The 17403-nt window shown below is 36.9% G+C and overlaps 1 protein-coding gene across 2 annotated transcripts in view; it reads right to left on the bottom strand.

Annotated features, from left to right (window-relative positions):
• The window catches only part of WDR37 (WD repeat domain 37), a 41804-nt gene extending 24676 nt beyond the window's left edge, over positions 1–17128 (bottom strand). Inside the window, exons 1-5 of one of the 2 annotated variants that reach the window (XM_069859330.1) lie at positions 17107–17128; positions 8979–9156; positions 5942–6038; positions 3679–3774; positions 3444–3508 (exon numbers count right to left, since the gene is read on the bottom strand). In XM_069859330.1, coding sequence (XP_069715431.1) covers positions 3444–3508; positions 3679–3774; positions 5942–6038; positions 8979–9116 — 396 coding nt within the window. In that variant the 5' untranslated portion in view covers positions 9117–9156; positions 17107–17128. Of the gene's footprint in view, positions 1–3443; positions 3509–3678; positions 3775–5941; positions 6039–8978; positions 9157–13495; positions 13592–17106 lie in introns of those variants that run through there. The other variant, XM_069859329.1, reaches the window with a different exon arrangement.
• Between the last annotated feature and the right edge of the window lie 275 nt (positions 17129–17403).

Raw genomic sequence — 17403 nt, 5'->3', positions numbered from 1 at the left:
TTGAACTATGCTTGCATTCAGTCTTTCTAACATTGAGTCAAATCCTCATGCAAAAGTTTTCTCAGAAAATCTCCTACTCATCAACAAGCACATTTTCCAAAGCTGGCGGACAGTGGTTTCATTACTTATTTAATGGCAAGGCTGTAAAATTCATTTTGGAGTAGTAGCAATCTTGAATGAACGCATGGAAGATCAGAGTTCTAGAACACTACCTAATACTAAATACCCAGATATAGGCATTTATTTATCACACACTTTTACTACACATCTTTTTTGGTTTTCTTTTTTTTTTTTTTGCTGTCCCTCACTTCACATACCAGTAATTGGACAAATGAAATAGTGCCTGGATTACTTCCTGGTTTCTCATCCATAAATGGTTTTCCAAGAGGGGAAAGGAAATACTTAAATAACCCGCAACTTCCTAAAAGGAGGCTTCCACGCTGCAGGAAGTTCTTAAAAACAACTTCAGCAGACCTCAGATTATCATATACAAATAAGTAGGCAATTCTACCTTGAGTGTGTTTCAGCTTTGTCTGTCCTTTCTTAAATCCATATAGTTTCAGACACCTTCTTCTATACAAAGTTTTGTTAATAAGAAAATAATTGTTTGCCATGTAAACAATTGAAAACTGATACAAATTGAAACAATTTCATAGCAAACAAATTGAAACACTCTGTAAAAATGTTTCTTAAGTGGACAGGACACATGAGAAATAAGAATGAAAACTCAGTCCACTCAGGACCAGTTCAGCAGCATTACTCTGGCACCAATGAATGGAATTTCCTATGGAGCAACATTAAGCACTGAGGTCATAAACTAAATCTTCTGATAAGATTTATTCCCTTCAACTGCTAGGTGAAGAAACACCTTCCTTTAAGAGTTCTTTTCCAAATCCAAAAGAATCGGAGATCCTGGAAGTGAATTTATGATGAAGCCGTTTATGCAGAATTCTAATATAAACTGAAATTATATAAACTGTTAATGTTTTCCCAGTGTCTTAATAACTGTCATAACCAGGGACTATTATCATCAGCAATAACTTGTTGTTAACATCAAAACATGAATTTCACATTGTGATTCCTGCATCTACGAACAACTGCAGTTAAATACAAGATCTTGTGCATTACCATAAACAAAAACTTATTTTTAGCATACCAAGCACCAAGTCTCCTCAGCATCTTCGGGACTTGGGCACTGGTGGATAAGCCTCGCTGCCAAAAGCATCCTTTTCTAATATGAGTTTTGTCACCTTAATATTCAGACTCCCAACTTGGCTAAGGGATGAAAAGTATACAGGTATGGGGAATTTTCTATAAAGAACCAGAATTAAGCATGTTCACCTCAGCGTTTTCCCCAGTAAAAGGAACAGACTGCTTCAATCTTGGCATGTCATACCAATACTGAAGCAGTCAAGGATCAGCTTTCTCATTAGAACAACCAAATATTGAAAGCTCTTTTCAGAACAAATCTAAACTCTTTATATATTGGCAGTGAGAAAACCAAAACAATTGATTTGTAAAACTTCAGTCTCTTCTGATCACCCACAAGGAAAAAAGAAAAAAAAAAAAGAGACTTTTGACAAGTTTTAAATTAGGCACACACGGCATACAGTAACAGTATGAAGGACGGGCTGAAGAGAAAAGTTGTAGTCTACTATTCCACTGAATTTGGAACACAATCCATCTTCAGTGAACAGCACTGTCCATTCAATGCTCATACAAAATAAAGACATAAGAATTTCAAAACTGCTGAACTCTTAAAACACTGTTTTTCCAGATAGGGCATTAGGGAACTCTAACTGCACAGACAGCGAGGATACAGGCTGAAAGACCATAGTTTGTTAGAGGCTTAGTTACAGTCTTCTCTGACTTTCAGCTATAGTGTCTTTGTAGGTGAAGAGGCAAAAGGTTACAGCTTTGTCTCTTCTATGTAGGAAGGAAGAAACGACTGAAATAAAGCCACTCTGTGAAGTCCAGAAACATTTCAAAGAACACACTGGACAGAGATGCTCTCAACATTATCATTTCCCTCAGCTTTCCTCTTTACCTCCCAGTAAATTCTGATTCAAAGTTGTGGAAAGAAATATATCCATTGGTTATCAATTGATATAATAGATTTGTACGGTGTCTATAATAAGGTATTAAATTCTTCATGTCCTGCTATTCCCACTTTGCTGTGCATGCACAGGAGAACACTGGGAAGCAAAGCAGTTACTCAGGAGTCTCCACCCCATACTTCTCAGCTTTCCATGCTGAAGTTGGGAGGTCCACCTGCCTGTCTTAACTAGAGAAGTGTACGAGCGCTACATTGCGAGCAAGTAAAAAAAGGCAAGCATTTAATACCAGCATTAAAAAAAAACAAAACCAAAACCACACAACAAAACTCCCAACACTACTACATAGGAGATATATTAACACTATATTGTCCTTATTAATATCATGTAGTCCTTATGAATTCTGTAATGAGGCTGCTTAAATAAGTCATCAACTCTTACAGGAAGAGGCACCTCTACGTGTCAGACTGACAAGAATAAAAAAGTAATAAATAAATAATAAAATAAAAAGGAGATCAAATAAAACACAGCAATTCAGATCTATTTCACCATATTATTCTTAGTCTTACTCTCAAACTTTCAGACTCCTTAACAGATGGTATTTTGAAGGCACTTATAGTCATTCCATAGCCACCCACACATTAGCCTGCAGCAGAGGTCATCACAGAGCTGCTTATACAGTTTATTCATGCACCAGATCCCACCATGGTCTCCTCACGTTTCATTTATCCTCAATGTATCATCAAATGACCCTTAGATAGCGCAAAAAATGCAGCAACTAAACTCTCTATGAAAATTAAAGTAGGAGACAGAAAGAGGAGAAGAAAAATAAGAAAGATGCAGATGTACAAAATGAAAAACATCAGAATGGGTAACTGAGCTACGAGACTAGAAAAAAGATCATTAGCTCTAGTTAGCAATGTTTGCAACATGAAGGAAACAAACCACTTTAGTCTCATAGCTAAAAAATAAAACTAATTTTAAAATCCCACAAAAACCTGGAGTGGAACACACAGATGCCTTCTTAAATCCCCATTTCAACTGCAATACCCAAATCTTAATACAGAAATCCACTACCTACCAAGTTCTCTATTCACCTCATGAAACTGAAATTTTTTTTCAGCTCTCTTTACAAGAGTAATCCCACATACACACATATACACTCTCTCCTCTTCATTCTTTATATAAGATGAGCAATTATTGTAAAAATGTCATATAGTGTGGTTGAAGTAATAACAGGTAATTGATGAATCCAAGATAAAGATACTGTTCCTCAAGAGTCAGGTTTACTTAAAGAATAGCACTACTCAGTTTAAAGAAACCACAATTTATAACTTAAAGACAGCCATGTTAGTACACACTAATAAGCAGAATGTATTTGTCTCATACCTTGCTAGTTGATGCCTTGTAAGTTGTCTTTAATTTCTGAGAAAGCTGACTGGTACTATGACTGGCTGTTGAAACAAGAAAATATGAAAAAAGATATTTCAAATGCAACATTAGCTTATTTGTAGAAGTAACTGGTATCAATTCCCTTGAATAAGATTCTAAATTTTGGCCAGCAAAGTGCAGAAAAAGTAAATTTAAAAAAAAACTAGTTCAGGAATTTTTGTGGCCCTCTTACCTTTTGTTTTCAGTTGTCCTTTGCTCAGTTCAGCTCCATCAATTGTCTGTCCTTCGGCTGCTAAACGCTCATTCAGCGTATCAATCTCTCTACGTACTGATAGCAGCAAAAATTCACATTAAACAAAAAGATTGAGTATCATTAACATCAATAACATACTATTTAAGCATTGTGATGTTTAGTAAGTAATCTATTTTATCCTAAGGGCAGCAAAAGACATCAACCATGATTTTATAAAGCAGGCCTCACCAAGACATAAACCAAGACTCATGCTGAATTTTCCAGACACCAACCTTGACCCAGATTCCAAGGAACATACTTAGTGACTTCTAATTACTGTTACTTTTACTAACTTAAGTGGCTAAGGATTAACAAAACAGCTTCTGTGAAATACATGGCACAGCTGTATTGAAAAAAATCCAACAGAAGACAGAAAACTCACAGCATCAGAAATATTTTAGCCACAGAATTAGTATGCCATTTCTTGACAAAGATTTTATTAATCAGAAAACAGTATTCTCCTCTGAATGCCTGCTCACTGTTAGTTTCAGTAAGAAATGCAGGGCAACAAATGTGTATCTTTATACTTTGAAATACATTAAAAAAAATGTAGATTAACATACACATTTTACATTCAGGTGTTTTAGAAATACTAAATATGATCAAAATATTTTTACTGTACATCAGACAAAGCAAGTAATTGCATCAAGAACACAGTTTTCTGTCAATTATTCATAACTCTCACCAGTAGCATTTCAACACAAGACAGCGATGGCACAGCTAGAACAAACCAGGTACTAGTAAACGATTTACAGTGGCTGGGCTGGTTTCGAGTTGCTCAAATTCATAAGTAACATTTTCAGTGGCTTATAGTTTTTTCTCAATATCTGGGCTGTTACTCTTAAGTGTTCTTAAGTAACAAATGACTGAAACAAACAAGCCAGGTAGACACAAGAATTGTCTGAAAGGATTAAGACTGAAACCTGGAATGGATAAGAAAAGAAAGAAACTAGAAATAAATTCTGTTAAGGGAAAGGAGATGTATGAAAATGCAAGGAGGAAAAAGTCCAAGGTTCTCTACGTAACTGCAACATTAATGTAGGAAATAGACCAAGAACAAGAAAATAACAGACAGCATCAGAAGATGAAAAAATGAGAAATTGTCAGGGGGGTGGGAAAGAGACCAAAAAGGCCAGTAGCAGACTAGAACAACCAAGTGATGAAGGAATGTGCAGAAGAAATAGAAATGGAATGGAAGGAAAATAATTGTATACTGGAGGGTACAGAGTACAAACATATGACTTGTTTTCTGACAAGACATTTCTGAAATTTGGGATGGGGTGGAAATCCCCACTTTTCTCACTAACAACAGCTGGTTGAGCAAATTGACATTAAAAATGTGTAGTGTTGATAGCCTTTTACCAACACAATCTCAGATTTGAGGAGAATAAAAAGTCAGCATGTTTTCAAAAAGCACGCAAGAACTTTGTTAAAATGAGCGTTTGGTTTAACTGTGAGAACAGATTAGGCGTGGAAAAAAAATTTGATTTGGAGCCAAACCTGATAGATTTCACAATACAGAAGCCAAGCCACACAACACAGCTTCCAAACTGCAGCAAGGAAAATCGAGCAGAGGCTTTACTATATGACTGACTGTACAGCTTATTTTGGATCCTCTTACACCACTCTGGATCACCTACATTACATTAAGACTGCACTGTCATTAAAAAAGTAAAACTTTTTGCACATAAGTCTGGAATTTTTATCTGAATCCTTGACTTCAAAATTCATAAAGTTGCAGGTGCTTGGTTATGTGATGTACTAAGTAGCATTATCCAAACCTACCATATTTTACACTTTCTCAAGTAAGACATTTTTCCAACTATTTTCTAATATAACATAATTAAAATTAAGCCTGTAAATATACAACAAAGTCACAAACTTAATGGCTGAACGGAGTTACTGCCAGATTAACATGGTATACACCAGAGCTTACAATGACAACAATACAGCCACTTCACTTTCTTCACTCAAGAGTCAGGATGACAACATACATCAGCTCTCACTACTTGTGCCAAAGAGCTAAGAAAGTGACTTTTCTGAAAACATGCAAACTCTAACTTTGGTACAAGTTCAAAACAACCCTCAAGTTCCTCACAGAAAAGCTATGCTAATTCACTACAGTACCCAAGGTGTCTCAATTGGCACTACTATATCCTAAATCCAAACAATTCATAAGTTGCTGGAAAAAATAGATACTCACATTCCAAATTTTCAATATACAGGTTTTCAAATTCCCGCTCTATTTGTCCAAATAGTTCAAGGAGTGTATTCCGGATAGAAGATGGTAGTTTAGAATCCTAGAAAGGAAAATGTCGGGGTTTATATTTTATTTTACATATACTTATGTAGCTACTCTTCAATCATAAACTGATTTTAACAGTTCTCTCTATCTCCCAGCAAGGAGGGAAATTAAAACTACCACTAGAAAAGCAGCTTTGGGCATCATAGAATTATTCGGTTTATATCCTGTTTCTCTTCCAAGGGGCAGAATTCAAATTGCCTTTGGGGTTTTCTTTTTTTTTACTAGTGAAAAATATAAAATCAAAACACAACTCATTACAAAGGTGGAAAAAAAATTACAATACAATGTCAAGTTCAAGAAGAAAGAATACCTTTAGTTGACAAAGTACTTCAGAAGTTGATTGTGCATTAGATTAAGAAGTTATCACAAACTACCTTATTACCAAAGCTTGACACAAACAAACCTTTTAAAACTATTTTTAACATTTACCTAGTTTCGTTACTAATCATAAGTAAGCATGAAGGAAACCGCTTTCTAATCCTCCCCTGCCCAAATATTATTCAAGCATATCCTCTTCACAGAAAGTATTTTGAAGCGAATCCACAGAAGAGGGATGGGTTGGGTTTTCTTTCAGCATCATCAACACAGCAATTCCAAGGCAAAAAAATAAGTACGTAATAAAACCACTAATACAGAATTTATATGATCTGAACTTAATACAGAGCTTGACCACAAGTTTCTATTGGCAACTTATTTAAATTTTATTCATCTGCCTATAAAACAGAGATCAGCACCATATTTTCTCTGAACAAATGCATACCATATCCAAAAGAAGTCAATACTGATTCCTTTTGGGAGTTAAGGGTCTCACTATAGCAATGACTCTGTCAAAAATTGTTGAGCAAACAGTAAGTAAAGAAGAAGATAAGAGACTGCAATACATTGAGAACTTAGTACTAAAAAACAAGTTAAAATTTAAAGCACTCCCTGTGCTGGGAGTACAAATGTTATAGCACAGGACACCACTCAAGCTCGAGTGAACTTTATTATGCAACATAAGTTCAAGGATGGCTATAGATGGTTTCATTCTTAAGTGTTCCAGCAAACCAAACCAAAAGAAATTGGTTCCATTCCGATAAGCTGACTAAATTAAGAAGAAGCAGGTGCACAGCAGCCATCAGAGGGCAGCATGCACCTTTCACCAAGTTAGCATCTAAACAACAAGAATTTAATCTCACTCACATTCCAGTTCATAGTCAATTGTCTTCAGAAACAATCAGAAAACCCTGTCGTGATTGCAACCTTGCAAGTTATTTGTAAACATCAAATTTAAAGTGAAGAGCAAGAGAAATCACTAAGAGCCATGTCGTAGAGCATACATGTTTTGTGCATAATTCAGTTTTACACCACTTTCACCATTACTTTAAGCGTGGCACTGTGCTGAAACAGGCACTGTGCTAAAAGAAATGGTCCTATGCTTCTTCTGTCCTCCTAGGATACTGCCTTCTGCATCTTCACGTGCCTCTCCCTTGAGACAGTACTTTTGTTCACACATCCACAGTTAACCAGAATGTGAAACATATCCAAATTAAATTGAACTTGAAACAAAACTTTAACCAGTTTTGTATACAAATAGTATACAAATTAAACATTATTAAGAGCAGCTTGGAAGTTAGAATAATTACTTCTGACTCAATTACCCAATAATTCCATTCAACAAGGTTATAAAAGTAACTAAGTTGCCCTACAACTTCTGAATCAGAAAAAGAGATGTAGGAACAATTTTCAATCCAATTCTCAGAGCCTGAAAGCATAAGCAAATCTAAACTCATGCTAAAGTAACCAGCATAGTAGAACGTATCCACTTCCATTACTCTCATTACATGGCATCATCTAAATTATCTTATTAAAATACCATGTAATGATTTTATCTGTTTATCTAAAGAAGTACTTACCTAGACCTCATACAATTTAACGCTCCACTATAAAGGGGCGTTAATACTCCCTACTCATTAGACCTGCTAAAGGTCAAAGTTAAATAAGATTATACATAAAATATTTACGCATTACAGCATGACATACTTAGAGTTTGATAAGAAATACTAAAACAGCTTAAAATTTGGGTTTCCCACACACAAGTGACAATATGCCTTGACCTCTCAGCTGCGTTTCACTCCCTTCCTGACATAAGGCTGTAATAGGTCAAATGCATGGGCAGTTTTCTATCAGACCGCTTACATTCTAACTTCTAGATGACTAGAAGCAACAACCTGGGATCTGTTGGTTCCCAGGAAACTAACGCCGTAATTAACTGAACAACAGATTCAATTGAAAAAATATTTCAAAATCAGTCACAATACTGAGAAAACACAAGGTTTTCCCTTCAGAGCAGCTGCAAGGTCCAGGAAGCAAAGTTTCTCATAGCCAATTACCATGAGTATTTCAAAACACTCCTCTGACAAAAATAAAGTTTTGCACCATCTTTGCCGGGCCCACAATTAACACTGACAATCAACTTGACAGTAAATAGTTTTCAAACTGCTATTTGGTCGTCTGGCAGCACCACTTCAGACACATCCTACAGGTGCCTTACCTACAGCCAATCTCAATATTGTCAGGTGAAGAATTCCACACAGCTCCAGACTGCATCCACTACAGAGACTAACAAGACTAAGATAACTACAGAAGTTTGGGGCTGTTGTTCTTTCCCTTAATACACAGGAAACCACACCTTCATTTGAGCAAAATTTAAAAAAAGAAAAAAAAAAGTTAGCTCACACCCCTGTCAAGCCGGCAATATTTGTTTCTTTTGTGGAAAAGAATGCAGAATACCATTCCCATTAAAACCTTCCCTATCGGAGTTGTAATAACAAATAATTTTGGTTTCTTCATAATCCTGGGGTCACAACTACTCCAAGTTCAAATTTCTGTGCATAGAAAACATACCTCATAAAAAAGTTAAGGAAATGACTCAAGCACCAGTGTATTATCTTACCTGCCCTTCCAACATGTCTCTCTGCAGTCCTGCCCGTTCTTGCTCAGAACTGTTGGTTCTTCGGATTGAAAGACTGTGCGATTTACGTTTCTGCTTTGCTTGGCGAGCAGATGCACAACTTCCACTTTCTATTGGCATTACTTCAAAAAACCAGCTTCACAGCAGCTCCTACAATAAACTAAGGACAAGCATTACCTATTACAAATTGTTTTGCCAAACTAACCACAGCTGAAAATTTCTTTCTCCAAATAGAAATACTTAGTTCTACTAGATTTTGGAGTTGTTCAGGTTGTCATTAAACAGAAGGGATTCTTCAAACAACATTAAGTTCAAAATCACATATGCATGTATGTAAATAAAGTGGAATCACTTCTACTTTACTTATTCATTAGCCAACAAAGAACCACAGGGGAAAAATAAATTCCACTACCTTGCTCATTTTGGAGAATATGAGCAGAGACAGCCCCAAAATGCTTCCAGAAAACACCTATTATGCATACTATATTTCACTGAAATGCATGCAAAATTAAAACTCAGCTGGAAAATGAAAGCAAATAGACATGATAATTTAGGGACACTGCCAGGTTAAAAGACGTATCGTGTAACATTAAGTGTTAGTATGCAAAATTTAATTGATGTGCTATTTCACACATAAGCAGAAATTAATTTTAATGTCAGAAGTTCTGAAAACTACTTTCCACCATTTTTGACAGCTCAGTTTCACTTTCTTGATAGCAAAATACCCATGAATTTATAAGAGTGAAGTGTACCTGAAGTTTACCCGTGACTTTATGAGTGAAGTATTGTTGCTGTTGTTAATTCTTGTCAGCTTGTTAAAGCCAAATATGCATTTTAATACCCCTAAAAACACCTGACAGTATCACCAATTAATATTACCATGCATGATCTACTGCTTTCCCCCATTTTAAAAAAAAAATCAAATAATATTTGATTTCTTTCATAAATCTGGAGAATATGTTCTTTACTGTCAAAATCTTATTTTTACAAACATTTCATTACAGGTTTTTTTTTAATTTAAACCTGATATTCAATAGAAATTATTTTTAGTTTCATGGTGTACCAGTTGTTAAACATTTCAAATGTCTTAGGATTGATTACTCAAAATTTTTCAATCATGAACACTGAGAACAAAATAAAAATTCATTCTCCAGCATAAATGACTTCTGAAACAATTACAACTTAAAATAGCCACAATAGTCTGCAGAGAAGTAGGAGAGCAGAGCTGGCAAAGCTAACAAGGCAATTGAGCTTCCTTTAAATAAGCTGATCAGAGAAAATTTAAACCAAACCCAGGACAACTTCCAATTTAAGATCCGCCAACACAAGAGATCTCAAGCTAGGAATGAGCACCATTGCTATTAACAAGAACATTAACCAGTTTGGTGGTTTTGACAAGGTGTTTTCTGCTTTTTAACATATCGTAAAGCCAAGGAAATGTATACCTCACTAAAAACACAGAATGTACCAAAAATAAAAAAGTTTTTAATCTGGTTTGGGTTTTATATCACAAAATGAAAATACATAAAGACACATTTATTTATGCCAAAATGAGATTAGATTTAGTTAAGGTTTTGAGGCCCATCCATCCTCAAATTTTCTCATTAAAAAACATGGTATTTTATTAGGTTTTTGAAAACTCGAGTTCCAGTAACCTGACACCAATTCCATAATGAATCTAAAATAAAATTCAGGTTACACCTATATTTCGTACTGCTTTGAAATGGTTTTGTTCATTTCCTCTGAACTCTGCACGCTCCTCCCCTGCACCTAATCCCATCAGAGCTTTTCATGTGTGATTAATTGGTAGTAACTAATTAGCTATATTCACAAATTAAAGAAGAAAGAAGAGAAAGAATTACCAATGGGTAGTTTACTTGACTAGATTTTTTTTTTTCCCTCTGTGGCTAGATTCACCTACCACAGAAAGACAGGACTGAAGCTTAAAAAAGCCCATCCCACAAACAAGTTACTGCCAGTTTTCTGGGCTTCACTAAGCATCTTCCTGTTCTTGGACATATGGTCAAGAATTAGGAACATTTCCATGTCTTTTCAGAAAATGATCAGATCCCAAACACACATATAATCCCCTCTCTTCCACTCTCCTTCCTATCTCCCTTGGGAACTATCCTTTCAATGGCTTTCAGTTCACTGTTTCGTGCAAGGTTCGGGATTTTAGGGTAGATTCGTTCCAATTTGGGACCCTGCTGGGAGAGAAGAGGGCAGGGAAAAAGGGGACATGGTCAAAATGTTCTGTTGAGGCTCTGGAGTGAGTCCAGAGAAGAGCAACGAAGCTGGGGAAGGGGCTGGAGAACAAGAGGAGTGTCTGAGAGAGCTGGGGGTGTTTATCCTGGAGAAGAGGAGGCTGAGGGGAGACCTCATTGCTCTCTCCAACTGCCTGAAAGGAGGTTGTGGAGAGGAGGGAGCTGGGCTCTTCTCCCAAGGGACAGGGGACAGGGCAAGAGGGAATGGCCTCAAGCTCCACCAGGGGAGGTTCAGGCTGGACATCAGGAAAAAATTTTTCATGGCAAGGGTCCTTGGGTAGAGGCTGCCCAGGGAGGGGGTTGAGTCCCCTTCCCTGGAGGGGTTTAAGGGACGGGTGGATGAGGTGCTGAGGGACACGGGTTAGTGATTGATGGGAATGGTTGGACTCGATGATCCGGTGGGTCTCTTCCAACCTGGTGATTCTATGATTCTATGATTATTTTTTAAGGCCCAAAGCACCAAACCCTGTGTGCACACACACAGATGTGTTGCAGTTTTATACGTGTACATACACATAGTTACATGTAATCACATAGACCAGTTAACATCATTTTACCTAAGCTCTGTGAAAAAAAAATATAAAAAAATCTTATTTCTAATTCCTGCCAGATATGGCTCCTAAGGGGTAGTTCTAAACAGAGATGTTAGCATGGCTTATGCCTTAACTATGTTAACCTCCATTTGCCCTCTGCTGCCAAGCTACTTCATTTTAGTGGCCTTGACCAAAAAATTCCCTTTTCTGGACTGCTTCATGCATTCATAGAATGGTTTAGGTTGGAAAGGACCTTTAAAGGTCAGTTAGTCCAACCTTCCTGCAATGAGCAGGAACATCTTTCAACTCAATCAGATTGCTCAAGGCCTTCTCTAACCTGATCTCAAATGTTTCCAGGAATGGGGCATCTACCACCTCTCTGGGCAACCTGTTCCACTGTTTCACTTCCCTCTCTGTAAAAAAATTCTTCCTTATATCTAGTGTACACCTACCCTCGTTTAGTTTAAAACCATTATCCCGTGTCCTGTCACTACAGGCCCTGGTAAAAAGTTTCTCTCCGTCTTTCTTATAAGCCCCCTTTCTCATAAGCCGCAATAAGGTAGCCCCAGAGACTCCTCCAGCCTGAACAACCTCAACTCTTGGCTTTTCTTCATGGGAGTGACCTTCATCTTCCTGGTCCTCCTCTGGACTCATTCCAACAGGTTCATGTCTTTCTTGTACCACTGGCTACAACTGGCTTTCTGGACTGCAAGCATACAATGCTGCTTCATGCCCAATTTTTCATCCACCACTACCCCCAAGTCTTCTCAGCAGGGCTGCTCTCAATCCTTCACCCTCAAGTCTGTACTGACTTTGGGGACTGTCCAACCCCAAGGTACAGGACCTTACACTTGGCCTTACTGAACTTCATGAGGCTCACATGAGCCTGCTCCTCAATCTTGTCCATGTCCCTCTGGATGGTATTACTTCCCTCAAGCGAATCAACTGTACCAGTCAGTATCAGCATGTACAGATTTTATATCTATACATTCTTGCATGTAGAATTTAAAGGGACACAGTCAAATGGATGAGATTACATTTTTACATAGTGAAATTCTCACATTAACTACACCAAAGTTTCTACTTTCCCAGCTCACAAGCAAACAGAAAATATTGGGTAAGAAACACCTCCACTAATGTATCTACTTGGTAGCAGCACTTCACCTGCAGCCAGTCATCACCAGTAACTGCCCTCTCCTCATGCACCAGCGCAATCACATCACTCATGCACGGTTCCAGAGAGAGCAATCATGCACGCTCTTCCCCGGGCTCTGCAAGAGGGTGCACACAGCCACAGCAAAGCTGAAACCAAAGAAGCAACAAGCAGGCATGTGCATACAGAGGACAGGAAAGAGAAACCAAAGGAGACCAGCTTCACTGCCTTTAATACAATTCTGAATTCCAAACAGCCTTATAAACTTCCAGTAAGGGAGCAATAATTAGAGAGCATTTAGAAACAGGAGGCAAATTCAGCTTTAAAAAAAGTGACAGTGTCCCTTTAAATATTAACTTGACTTTGACAATTTCAGAATTATTTTTACGCTAACTGCTACAGTAAGAAGCCACGGGTTTTCCAAGATAAGATTTCACAAAACATATCCTTGGCAATATGATGCTAAAACAAATAAATAAATAAGGTGCTCATTTCTAGCAGTTACCTGATTCCCCTTATTATGTAAGGTTTTCAAACAATGAAAATTACCTGTCCAGAATATCAGTGTCATGTTACATATCCTATGAAAACCATATTAAATATAGATTAGTGAAACAGTCAGTAGCATACAAACCAGTAAGTCTTTCACATTTCTGATACTTTTGTAGTTAGAACACACTAGACAACAGGAAGGGGGAGCAAAGGATGACACATCAACACAAGTCAAGGCTAAGCAACAAATCACAGTCAAACACCATAAGAAAAAACAGGCCTCAAAATGATCCCCTTGGATTTTGTTAGTGAGATGTAGTTAATCATAACTTCTGAGTGTTACAAATGGGTTGTGAAAAAATAAACTCACTAAATTCATTTCCTTCTCCTTAGTAATTCTGCAAGCAGGATGAAAAATCAACAAGAAGCACAAAAGTCTCATTTCCTGAACCAAATGAAGCTGAATTCACAAAAGCTAAAAATGAGCAATCGAGAATAAAAAAAAAGCTGAACATCAGTACTTTCAAAGGAAGAAAGAGGGGAAAAAAGAAACCCAAAAAAACAGAGAAGAGGGAATTGTGCTATATTACTGAACTATAAGGGTAACAGTTCACAAGTACTGTATTACTAAAAAGTGAGTTTATAAGACATACTGAGTTTTCTGCTCAATCCTTTCAGAAAATGCTACATTTGCATAGTGCTCTTCACACAACTACCTGTCAAAGCCTCAAGAGAATGGCATCAAATTAATTTCTGACAAAGTCAATCAGCAGAAGTAGGGGAGAAAAACGTGTCCTAGAAAACATCCAGACTATAGGTGATTACTACTTTCTGAATGCAAAGATACTCTGGTATTTTAGTTAAGCTGTTTAATTAAATTCATGGCTTATTTTACAGCATGTTAATTTAAAGTTCTACCACCTAACTTTCTGAAATAGATGTTACCATGTATTCAGTCACAGGAAATATTTAATCAGAGCAACAGTAAAGAGCAGATGTGTAACAAATTACTGTTTCATTCGGCTACAATTAAAAAATGGCACAAAAGTGCACACACTGGTCTTTCTAGGCATAAAAATTCACTGAAGCAATCAACTAATTCTACTTGCCTACTCCTTCTATTCTAGAACATGGAAGAAGCAGATTGCTGAAGGGAAAGAATTCCTTGGGTATGCATGCTGCTGGAGCCAGGGAGAAAATCTGTTTTAAGAAGTGTCAAGAGCAGGGACAGAATAGCTACAGTATTGCATTTCCTTTTTTGTTCATTCCAGACAACACAAGCCTAGAAAGGGAAATCATCAGTAAGTTCCAGCAACACCTCTTACCCACCATCTCTCTGCTCCACTTTGTTTAGAGTTTAGAAATAATAACACTTACTATTTAAAGGACTGTTAAAAACAAACAAAACCAAAAACCAGAAACAATTTGTGTGTGCTCTTCAATCTTTTAAGTCTCAGGTCTCTCATTTTCATCCATGGTCTAGAACAAAAATTCAGTGCATACTACATAAGAAACAAAGGCTTTTACAACAGTAATTATTGTCCTGTGCAACATTAAAAACTTAAGATACAAAGATAACAATTAACATTGGGTTTTTTTCCACAAAGCGGGGAGGGAAAGGGGAAAGAGAAGAGAATTATTACAGCTATTAAGTTCTTAATTACATGTAATGCAGTTTGGCATCATTACTCACGAGTTAAGGGAATTTAAGTATCAAAGTATGCCACTACATTCTTTATAAATATGCAAAGAAACCAAGCTTAAATGAGTAAAACTTCCATTTTGAGGTCTTCAGTGAACAATCTGTTTCAAGGATGCTGTACATTCAAGTGCCATTAACTTAATGCAAGCTTCAAGAATACAGCACACATGAGATCAAGCTAAACAGACTTCTTTGAAAGACTAGTTGTTATTCTAAATAAATATTTAGGAAACAAACCATTCCAGGTCATCACAGATGATGCTATAACCACTGGTAAGTGTGCTCAAACCTTATGAAATCCATTCAAGCATTAAAATATTAATTTTTTTTTTCCCTAAATTTAGTGCAGCACTTTCAAACAAAACTGGATCTTCTTCAAAAGGTAAAAGGGGAAAGCATCCATCACTGAAACTGTGACAACCTCCCTCCTACAGACAGCACAATAAAGAAGCTACACCAATGAATTTTAAATAAGTTATACAGCTGGAAAACAATGATAAAAGCATTAACACATTAGCAAGTATCTACTCTGAGCAAGCTTCTAACACCAATGCTGAAGCATAAACCATCCCAGTCTTGCTGCTAGTAAGCTTTCATCTTGCTAATTCAGCTATGTCAGCAAATGCTGCAATCACACCAAAAGGCAGTGCAGACCCAGCCTGTCAAACAGTCTACTAAAGCAAAAAACGACACTTTCAATCATACAGACTTACTTTAACTAATATTAAACAACAATAATTATCAAATTTCAATGACTTCTTTTTTTTAACTTAGGATATAAGTGCCCAGGTCCACCAATAATCATCAGACCAAGACCTGTGAGGTGAAACTGCCCACGCCCTGGAAGCATACAACTTCCCATTGTGATTTGTGCCACCTACACTTGCTTAGCATGCTCTCTGTTCCAACTAGTTTAAATGCTACATGCTACAACATAATCCTACATTTAATACTAGTTACTTACCTACGAGTATGTATAATACCTTATTTTATTAATAGGTATTGATCAGCTGACTTCATTGAAGAGTTCAACGAACAGCAACATATCCAAATAAATTACTTACTACTGGTTAAATCCTATAATATGCTTGAAGGCTACTCTATTTCTTTAGCTGTTTCACAGACATTTTAGCTCCCACTCCTGTATTATCAAACCCCTAATAGCTTAGAAGTAGTCCACATGGATGCACAGGTATGCAAATACCTGACCCTGAGGGTAAGGTATCCTAAGGAAGTTCAAGAGCAAAGGAGGTTTAACCAGGTACTTCTTTAAAAAAGCGCTGTACCACATTCAGAGGCCAGAATCCTACTGTACTAGTCTCTAAACAAACACTATTCAGGTACTTACTACTGATGTACTGGATAAATTAGTGTTATGCTTTTATGCGAGCAGAGTGACTTCTAATGTCATTGCTCTTCATCTGGGAATGTATTACTTGCTAGTAAATTAGAATCTTTTACTGCTTAAGACATCAACAAAAGCAAGTAATTTTGACACTAACTATAATAAACTTAGCAAGCTTTTCTGAAGCACCAATAAATATTCTTTGCATAGCACATTCTTGAAGCATTTCCTCATACAGCCTGCCACAGACAACTATCAAATCTTTCAACAGTACATTTAACAGGACTGCAAGTATCCAGTCCTTCCATCTTGAAACACTGAGACATTCTCAAACTAGTTAGCGGGCATTACTGAAGGATGAGAAAATAACAGATCACTCTGGCTTGTGAGAAGACCATCCTGGTTCCCACTCATTCCTCAGTGGTCATCTTGTAGAATACTAATGAACTACTCCCACAGAGGTCTGAAGTGGTGGCCTCCAAAATAAGACTTTCACCTCACAAGACAAGCTGCTAGTCTTAGCTCCAAGACTAAAAAATTCCAAGATATAAAACAATCCCATATCTTATCTAAAATGCACAAAATGGAATATCACCTAACTTCTCCTTCCTTGACGCTTACTAGTTCTAGCTTGCAATTTCTGGACTCTCTAGATGCAAGCTCTTCTTTTAAGACACCATGACCACACTCATGTTTCTCCCGTGACTGTGCCAATGCTGTCAAGCATTTCAGTCCACACAAACAACTGCATCCTTTAAACAAGTCCTAACTTTAAAAGAAAGACAGTGGAAAGGCATGTTTACATTATAGAGACAGTGTCATTGTAAAAAGTTATCTTTAGACCCAATGTAATAAACCTAGTTTAGGGGCAAATGTACACATAAACAACTGGCATTAAAAATAAAAAAACAAACAAAA

This window comes from Phaenicophaeus curvirostris, chromosome 6, assembly GCF_032191515.1.
Source record: "Phaenicophaeus curvirostris isolate KB17595 chromosome 6, BPBGC_Pcur_1.0, whole genome shotgun sequence".
Classification (NCBI taxonomy): domain Eukaryota; kingdom Metazoa; phylum Chordata; class Aves; order Cuculiformes; family Cuculidae; genus Phaenicophaeus; species Phaenicophaeus curvirostris.
Note: the sequence above shows the minus strand (reverse complement) of the source record. Positions and strands in the feature narration are given on the sequence as shown.